The sequence below is a fragment of the Sabethes cyaneus genome, chromosome 3 (assembly GCF_943734655.1).
Source record: "Sabethes cyaneus chromosome 3, idSabCyanKW18_F2, whole genome shotgun sequence".
NCBI lineage: Eukaryota > Metazoa > Arthropoda > Insecta > Diptera > Culicidae > Sabethes > Sabethes cyaneus.
Genome location: NC_071355.1, coordinates 44,433,461 through 44,442,668, shown reverse-complemented (window position 1 = coordinate 44,442,668; position 9,208 = coordinate 44,433,461). Strand labels below are relative to the sequence as shown.

The window sequence follows — 9,208 nt, the reverse complement described above, 5'->3', positions numbered from 1 at the left end:
GCGGTAGGTAGCAAAAGCTATTCAGTGCTCCATCAATTTTCCCCTTTCTCAATGATGGCTAGCTTTAATGGAGCCGCTTGGTTATTAACCTCTCTCCCAGGCAGCCAGCAATTTTACACTGTGATAAACAGGAAAAACAATGACAGAACCCAAACGAACACAATTCGGAATCAAGAGAAAAAAAACAGAACAAAATAAATAAAACAAAAAAAACGGTTACCATTAAATTCGTTTTCAAATAAGATTTCTTGTTTAATCATTCGTTTCGGGGGTAGCGTGATTGTTATTTATATATAATTTTTTTTTCTTCCAATTTTGTTATATGGATTCATTCTGCACTATCTAAATATGTGAATTAATATGCGCTTGTATGTTACCATTCTTTTCTTTTTTTAGTAGTTTAATGAGTTTGTTTGTTTATATTCAAATATACTACGTCCTAAACACTCGCGCTCGCGCACGCACAGCTGGCTGTTCACAGGTGTACGAATACACACACACGTACAGCCACGCACATCATTTTAACAAACACACCCACACATCAGTCATCGTTTGAACACTATCGTAACTCACGTACACCATCATCATATCTGTTAAACTCTCCTCTTTTTTATATATGATCACGTTTCAATGTTACAAATTGTTTTCTTCGATTTGCTTTATAAATAGGATTAATAGCAATAAATCATCGTTTTAATAATAATTCTATTACATATAAAAACTGAATGCGACTTGCTTTTACTTGTCTGGTTGGCTGTATTAACAATTGGAGTAGTTTATTTTTCACCCGCCTTGGACGAAAAAGTAGATATCGTTCGTTCAATATTAACCACGTCTTCCTCTAACTGAATCGGTTTTCTTTTTCTTTGTAAAGAAAACAATAAAGTAATTTCGAAAAGAATAAACACAAACGAAACAAATAAACTGAACTAGTAGCTTTTTTTCGGGTGCTTGCGTGTGTCTCGCTTGCGTCCGACGACGATTCACACCATAATCGGTTCGTCATCGCCACCGTTACCGGCTGCGGAGGATCCGCCACCCCCGCCGGCAGACGATCCTGGCGGTGGTGGTGGTCCCCCGCTGCCACTGTTTTGCCGTCGGCTACCGGACATTCGCCGGTTCATTTTCGCTTCTTTGCTATTATCCTTCAGCACACTGCTGCTGATGCTGCTGCCGCCACTGCTCACGTTGCCCAACGACGAAGACGACGCGCACGTAGCAGCGATCGGAATCGAAGCGGATTGCTGAATTAGAATTTTCTGAGAGGCCCCGCCAACGCCAACCGAACTGGCAAGTGACGATGACGGTTCGTAACCACCGGATATGCTACGCATAATGATCGGCTTCTGACGCTGCAGATCCGATGTGGACGATGAGGAGTTGCTGGCAGATCCACCACTGCGACCACCCTCGGTCGACAGGGTCACCATCGAATGGCTGAGATTCATCTGTTGACTATCGGATCGTTTGCTACTGCTATTATTGCTGACGCTGCTCGAGCTACCGTTCTGCGATTTGATCATAGACGGAGCCGACGAGGACGAAGGAGACGAAGACGACGCGGTGATGGTGGCTGTCGGTGACTGAGGAGTAGTAGCGGAACCACTGCCATGACTACCGCTTTTAAGAAATGCTTCCCGATCCAACAGCGTTTGGTGGGATAGAGATTTCGTTTTGCCTACCTTATGGAAGTAATCGATGCTTTGATCTCGTAAATTATAACTCACAGCCATTGGTACGTCATTGTTGAGACTAACATTACTGCTTCCGTGATCGGACGGCGGTTGGTACCGAATCGAGATACCACTATCGCTGATCACGTTGTTGTAACTGTTGTCCAAATCCTTATCCTTACTACTACTCAGATCATCCAAGCTACCGCCCTCCCCATCTAGATCCGTCGACAGTAGATCATCGTCCGAGCTGGCTCGTGCTAGACTAGGCAGCGTCGACGTTAGCAAAGCCTTTTCCTTCTTGATTTCCTGGATATGTCCTTCCAGCAACATCTCTTCGGTTTCGGTTTCCAAACTTCCTCCTCCACTACGTGAGTTAGTAACCATTTCTTCCTGCGTGAACACTTTACTGCTTCGTAATGTACTTAACCTGGTCGTGGCCGTATGCGCTGCCGTATCCAACGTGTCAATATCCGCGAGGGTACTCTTCACATTAAGCATTTTCTGCGTTATCAACGTTTCCATGCACTTGGTTTGCCTACCAATATCGTTTAGGCTGTCCTGCGCTGGAACGTACCGATTCGTTCGCAGCACGCAAGGGGCAAACACAATCGCCAACGAACTGGCCGACATTCGGTTGTACTGTTCCAACTTGGCAACCAGTGCCAAATGGAAGATCAACCTCTCCAGCAGACAGTGATGCGCCGGAGGAATCTTTTTGATCAGTGACAGCAACGTCTGCACCCTATCGTTACTGTCCGATAAATCCGCTGCCCTTAGAAAATCGTCATACCTGTCGAACGTTAGCAGCGGTTCTGGCATTTCCCTCAGGAACGATTTCAGTACATTCGTTAGAACATGCACGTTGTAGCTTTCGTAGTCCATCTCGTCCGCGCTTCCCATACCGCGGTCCATCTTGCCCTTCAGTTCCTTAATCTTCGAACTAACACCGCTCTTGCGGTAGATACCTTCCGAGTACAGTCCGTGCATCTCGATCATCATGATTAGGCTGTAGATTTGTGCCGGAATCTTAATACCATCGCTGCCGGCACACAGAGCCGTCAGCGGAACGCCGAACAGCTTCGTGGGCTGCACACCGCTATCGCAAACAACGCCTCCGCTGCCGGTGCCTCCGGTGCCACCGACGCTCGTCATGCCCTGAACCAGCGGTCCCGAGTTGGCAATCTTGCTGCACGCCACCGACTTCAGGTAGCACCGCTTGTGGCACGTTAGTCGACAGTTTTGGCAGACCTGTGGAATAGACGGAAGAAAATGGATTTAGATGATTTAGTTTGTGCATAACGTTAAAGTGATGAGAAAGAATCGAAATTTGAAAACGAAGAGTTTTGGCGAATCGAAAGCTTGTAATTATACGAATCAATAGAAGATTAGGGATTCTTGTCAAAGTAAAAGGTTATATGACTCGACGATTTTCAAAGCATCTATATGGTTTCGCTTCAATTTAGTCGAACATTTGAGAAATATTAATTCATATTTGATACTATTATGTTGGATGATTCATTCAGAACACCGGTGATTAACTAGTGAATTTTCTCTTTCAAAAACTATTGCACATATCCTGATAACATTAATTAACACGAGAAATGCCTGATCTTTTAATTTCATGACAACCATGTAAGCACCACAATGGCGACCCGTCCAAGAACTAAAAAAAATTTCAGTGCATTTTGAAAAAACAGCCCGAGATTAACAAAATTGCAATTTGAAAGGACCGCGAATAGAGCGAGCAGTGTAGAACCATGCAGAACGAGTCGGACAGACTGCACGTGAACCGGAAAATGTATAATTCACTAATTATGTAACGCAGTTGGGAAGGGTAGCCTTAAAAGTACAGATATTTCAACGGATCAAATATTGACAGATTCTCGAAAAAGCCCATACATCATTTGTTCGTTGACTTCAAAGCCGTATATGATATCATCGACCGAAAAGAGCTGTGAAATAAACGAGAACAGCTTCCCCAGGAAGCTTATCAAACTGATTCAATCTACGATGGTACGTAGTGGTCTGTTCGGATTTCGAGTGTACTATCGGGTTCATTCGAATCACACAGAGGGCTTCGTCAAGGTGATGGTAAGTACAGATATTTTCTTTCTAATAAAGTGGTTTTAACTGCCGTATAAAAATTTAGCCGTATAAATCGGCTGAATATGAACGAGTAAATATTGCTCATTCAATTTTTACAGTCTAAGGCAAGTGCAGCAATTGGCTCTTTTTGTAGTTCCTTTTTGGGGCGGTATAAAAAAAATCTTACGAAGCATCCCAACCAGTCTCGTAGATTTCTCTGTGCTCCATAAAGCTGGCTGCGAAATTTAAAGCATGAAAGTGTAGAACAAATTTTCTTCTTTGGGGGAGAGGTTACGAACACCCAAAACGCCCCTGTCGCTACGCCCATGACCTTGATAGGATGTCAGGTTTCGAGGAGTAAGAGCAACAGTTTCGAAAGGTCACCCTAGTATCCATATCTGCTACGAAGTCTTTCACCCCTATTCTGTATTTCGAACAAACCTTTATTTCGTTCAACTTGTTTTGATTTTGTTGGCGGAAATTTCGTTCGAAAAAACTTTCGTTCGAAATAAAGAATAGCGGTGTTTAATAACACTGACAAGAGCCTTCGATCGCGAAAGCATACGTTATCGGCATTATGCTGTCAGTAAATGTGATTTATCAGTATTCCGAAGGTTATTTAAGGAAAGAAGGCAGCACTGGAAGGTGATTAATACAGCCATTCAATATCTGGACACCAAAACACGGATCTATCTCGGAACCGATCTTAATGAAATGAAAATTTTGAGTACTAATAGTACTATTGCACTAAATGAAACTAGCAAAAAAATTATTCCAATTTGATTTTGGTGAAATTTCGAATTTTTCTTCGAATAGCACTCATCATATTTTGGACATTCTGGTTGGTTAATCTGAGCGGCTATTTTGTTCCACCATCTCTTTATCTCGGTTGCATCCCAAGTCACCTTTCCAGACTTCTTCAACTTCTGTTTGACAATTGCACAATATTTCCCAATTAGGCAGAATTGAGGGCAGTTGGGTAAGTTGATATCCTTTTCACTGTAGTGGCAGTTTGCAAAATTAGCCCAAAACTTTACAGGTCTATTATGAGTTTTAATATACGAAAAAGTACGATGTTTAAGGCACTCCTGACAGAACAATTTTAAATCCATAGTCTTTGTTTGTTACGAAAACCTGGGTTTTTCGAGCGCAGCTACAAAAACCTTAGCACTTTGAACTTGCTAGGGACATCTCTTCAACCAGTGGCTTTATAGAATTTTTGTCCGGAAGCTGCCCGTAGTCCATCTTTATGTACGTACATTATCCATGTGGATTAGAGTGTCCCAAAATAGCACTATGTCAGAAAACCCGGGGGCTCACCCCCCAAATGATAGCTTAGGGTGTCACAACAAAACTTTTATATGACGTCAACATTGGTTGCCGCGATTTAGGGGTCGCACATTTGAGTTTTATGAAAAAATGGCATTTTTTAGGAGTAAATTCAGAAAAATATTTTTAGAAATGGTAAAGTGGGAAAAAAAGGTACTTAACTATTTTTTTCGCAATCATTGGGATCTGATACATTCATAAAAAAGTTATGGTGGCATGTCTGGAGTCATATTTGGTTACAAAAATTTATTGAATTTGGCAAAAATTTAAAATTTTTTAAATTTCATTTAAATAAACGTCAAAAGAGGGTAACGAACAGTGGCTATTACTTAGCTATAAATCTACTTTAGGTATATTGCAGGCATAAAAGAATCAGTTTGATTAAATAAAATCATGCACATACTGTAATAAGGCTGTCTCGTTCGGAAAGTGTTCCTGTATCAAGAATTCCTCTCCACACCTAGTCGAGCCATTTAGCACGTTGGGCCCATCTATTCCTAATCCGCAACCTTCATTCAAATATCAAGTGACACGTATGTCCTCCGTTACTGTCTCAAGTCTCCAGTTTATCGTTGTCAATAGTCACTGCCTGTGGGTGGCGAATGTTGTTTTTTTTCTGGAGGTTCTTCCTAACCTAATCCTGTTAGCCTCCGGTTTTAGCCTGCCCTTCGCCGTTCCAAAGTTGCTAGAAATGATGTCAAGGTCATCTGCGGAGGCTAGGAATTGGCTACTTTTGCCGCAGATCGTTCCTCTCGTTTCGATGCCGATGGATTCGGACGTTTTCCTCTATTTCTAGTTGGAGGCTCGTTCCTTCATAATGAGCAATCTGGGATTTATCAGATTCCATGTAAAGATTGCCCGGCCTTGCACATAGGTCTAACACGTCGCAAGCCCAAAACTCGCCTGAAGGAACATATGAAAGCAGTGGAACACAACAGGACCTGCGATTCTAGTGTAGCAGCACATAGTGGGAACCAGGTACATAAAATCGACTGGGAGAGTACCAAATTAATTAAAACTATTAAGAAGGTTTCGCTGTTAAATGCTTGGGAATCAATATTCATTTGCGTTGCAGCGAAACCGCTTATGAATGATGATCACGCACCAATAATTTTGCCTCTCTTCAATCTTATAAGAAAAAAAGCTGTGACATCTTTCTCCCTCTTTATACGACGATGCATGGATGATGATACAATAACAACTCTGTGATCAGTTGGACATCGGCTTTCGTCCTGAAGATAGGCAGATGATGCCTGAAACCGGTCGACACGTAAGTTGAGAATAATTTGTTTTATTTTTGACATTTTGTAAGAGTCATAAGTGTTGTGTCTTGTCCGCGATTGTATCTAGTGATCTAGTGTATGGTTTCCACCCAACCTTTTTTGGTTCGTGACTCCCTATCGGAATTCCGTATACTATTCTACTGCGAACTAAATTTTTGGTGAGCCCCCATTTAGGTCGTGGCTCGTGGCAAGCCGTCTGGCGAAAGTCGGTAGTTTACAGTGGGCCGGACATGTCGTAAGGATGCCGGATGACTTCAATAATCACACCGGATCCAGGAATAAAGGGTCCTAACGTGCGAGATGGTTCGACCAGGTCGAAAGCGACTTGCGACTTGTGAGAAGCCTGAGCACGAATTACCCTGGCTGGCGAGTAGGAGATAGATCTGGAATTTGTTAGTCACATCTTCGAGTCTATGATACGCATTCTATGCAACACTTCGGTAACCAAGGTATTAAAAATGGGTGTGTCTCAGTTTAGCATATCTTAGTCGAATCTTTGCCGTCGAGGCTAACTCTCGGAAGCGAGAACAAGTAAATAGTTCGACAAACGACCAACTGTAAGTTCTTTAACCCTTTATAAGGCAGTGGCAACTATATTGCCACCAACAAAAATTTTTTATTTTGCTTCTGTAATTATATTGATGTCATTATAGACGCAAAACAAATATTTTTCGTTGGTGGCAATTTTATTGCCAAGGCCTTATAAAGGGTTAAAGAAGCTCTGATTATAACAGAGGTTTTTATTTCAAACTGTAATTAATTTTCGCCGGAAATCTTTAGGTTTGCCAAATACAACACATAAATAGGCGAGGTCTAAAAGTAATCCTGCATTGAAATATATGCTCTCATAACCACCAGAAATGTCTGTGAAACTATTCAACTCCAGAAAAATATATTAGAAGTTCACTACTACTGCTGGGGAAACGCTGGTTTTTATGTACGTTCGCACCAATGACAGGCAAAAAAATAAAATTCTGCCCCGAACGTTCCAACCAATAAATTACAGCGTTGTTTTTTAAGCTGCTGGAGAAAATTACATATTTTTCTATCCACATAAGGGTTAAAAAATGTCCCATTGCCTAGCAAGCCGCATGTATAACAATGCAGTAAGTTAATGGAAACTGCACTTCTTTGCATAGTGATGATAATCAGTTGGTTGAAATATGAACCTATCACTACATTGAGCTGGATCTTCCCGAGTAGAGAAATTACAGCTACACTTCAAGATGTATCAGTTACGGTTTTGATGACACCCCTAAGAAGGGGTACGTCTTTACCAAGCTAACGTAACTTCGCCATAAATTTTCAAGCAATGACACAAAATACTTGTGCCAAAGAACAAATAAACGAAGAATTAATTCGATAAAAGTACATATAATGGGAGAGTAGACTTCCACAAACAATAATGTAGAAACATTCTTATGAAATTAGCGGCTAGGAAGATGGAAATGGGATGTACACCATTGGACAAATAAAAGGTGAAGAGTTTGTGTGATCTAAAATACAAAGGAACCGTGAAAAATAAGCCAATTTTGCAAATTAATCAGTACCATTCGAAGTAAATCAAACTAGTTTGAAAGAAATGGAAGCCGGCGAAAAAATGATGATGTACTTACCAATCCACGTTCGATTGGCCAGAGGAGAAACTGTTGGCATATTTCGCAGGCCGTTGCAATGTTGATGATCGTCAGCTGGAATGTGTGACCTAAAATAGCACAGAAATTTAATGCGTTATTGAAAAAGTGCTTAGCGGCTAACGCGGGTGACCAACTCACCATTATAAGTGGTATGCTCGTCGTGCTTTCGTTTCTTGTCTTTTTTCCGCTTAGTTTTCGGCTTCTCCGTTTCCCGTGAGTTCATGAATTCATTCATGAAACCTCGGAACGCATTCACACCCATCGTCAGGGGGAAGTCGTTCTTCTTGCCGGAGGTCGTTTCGATCACCTGCTCGAAGTTGGCGATCAGATCCCGGTACTTGATGTTCAGCACATCGGAGTTCTGCTTGTGCGCCACACTGTACTGGGCCACCAGGTTGTCCTTGAACTCCCGCAGGGCTTGCTTGAACACCCGATCCACCTCCGAGGGCTTCTCACAGTCGCTTTCCATCTTGCAGATCTTTTGCGTGATAAAGTCCTGCATCAGCTGGAGCTCTTTGGCATCACTTATAATCTTATCCGTCGAGTCGGTGTACTCCCGCGTAGCGGAAAACTTAGAGTTAGGAGTACTGGTGCTTCCCATACCGATCGGCGCGTGTTTGTCATGCTTTCCCGTTCGTATCCGCTTCGATCGTTTGGCGGCACACTGCAGTGATTTAATACCGCCATTCTGGATGCACTTGGTGTGCACCAACACCTTACAATCCAAACACCGGTAGCCTTCGTTCACGAAAGAATCGCTCTCCTGACAGCTGGCACATTTTTCCGCCTTATTAATTCGCTGCACCTTACGAAACTGGTGCCCGGCAATGTTGATCCGTGTGCTCGACTGGTACATATCGTTTCCTCGGTTCACCTCCAGCAGAGGAATCTTGTTGGCCGGATCCGAATTGCGGCGCTTCAGTGTATCCATTCCGGCGATGGCACCCCGTCGACTTAGGGCCGTCTGACCGGAACCGGAACCACCACCACCACTGTTCTGTCCACTGGTAATCACTCCCGAGAAGTCATCACTGAGATTCGTTTTGATGCGGCGCGTTTTGCTGGGGGCAATGGGGCCGCCGGTTGCAGCGCCTGGGGCGCTCGCATTCGACAGTGTCAAATCGATGTCCTTGCCGCTAGGGTACTTGGTGGAGTCCTCCGATTTGGTGGTGCCGAGCAGCGCCGCTGCTTTACCTGG

General features: G+C 43.0%; 1 protein-coding gene across 4 annotated transcripts in view; it reads right to left on the bottom strand.

Annotated features, from left to right (window-relative positions):
* Positions 1 to 252: 252 nt before the first annotated feature.
* The window catches only part of LOC128744201 (unconventional myosin-IXb-like), a 153,711-nt gene continuing 144,755 nt past the window's right edge, over positions 253 to 9,208 (bottom strand). For all 4 annotated transcript variants that reach the window (XM_053841031.1, XM_053841032.1, XM_053841033.1 and 1 more), the window contains 3 exons: positions 8,149 to 9,204; positions 7,990 to 8,078; positions 253 to 2,924 (listed from right to left, as the gene is read on the bottom strand). In XM_053841031.1, the coding sequence (XP_053697006.1) occupies positions 984 to 2,924; positions 7,990 to 8,078; positions 8,149 to 9,204 (3,086 nt within the window). In that variant the 3' untranslated portion in view covers positions 253 to 983. The remainder of the gene's footprint in view (positions 2,925 to 7,989; positions 8,079 to 8,148; positions 9,205 to 9,208) is intronic.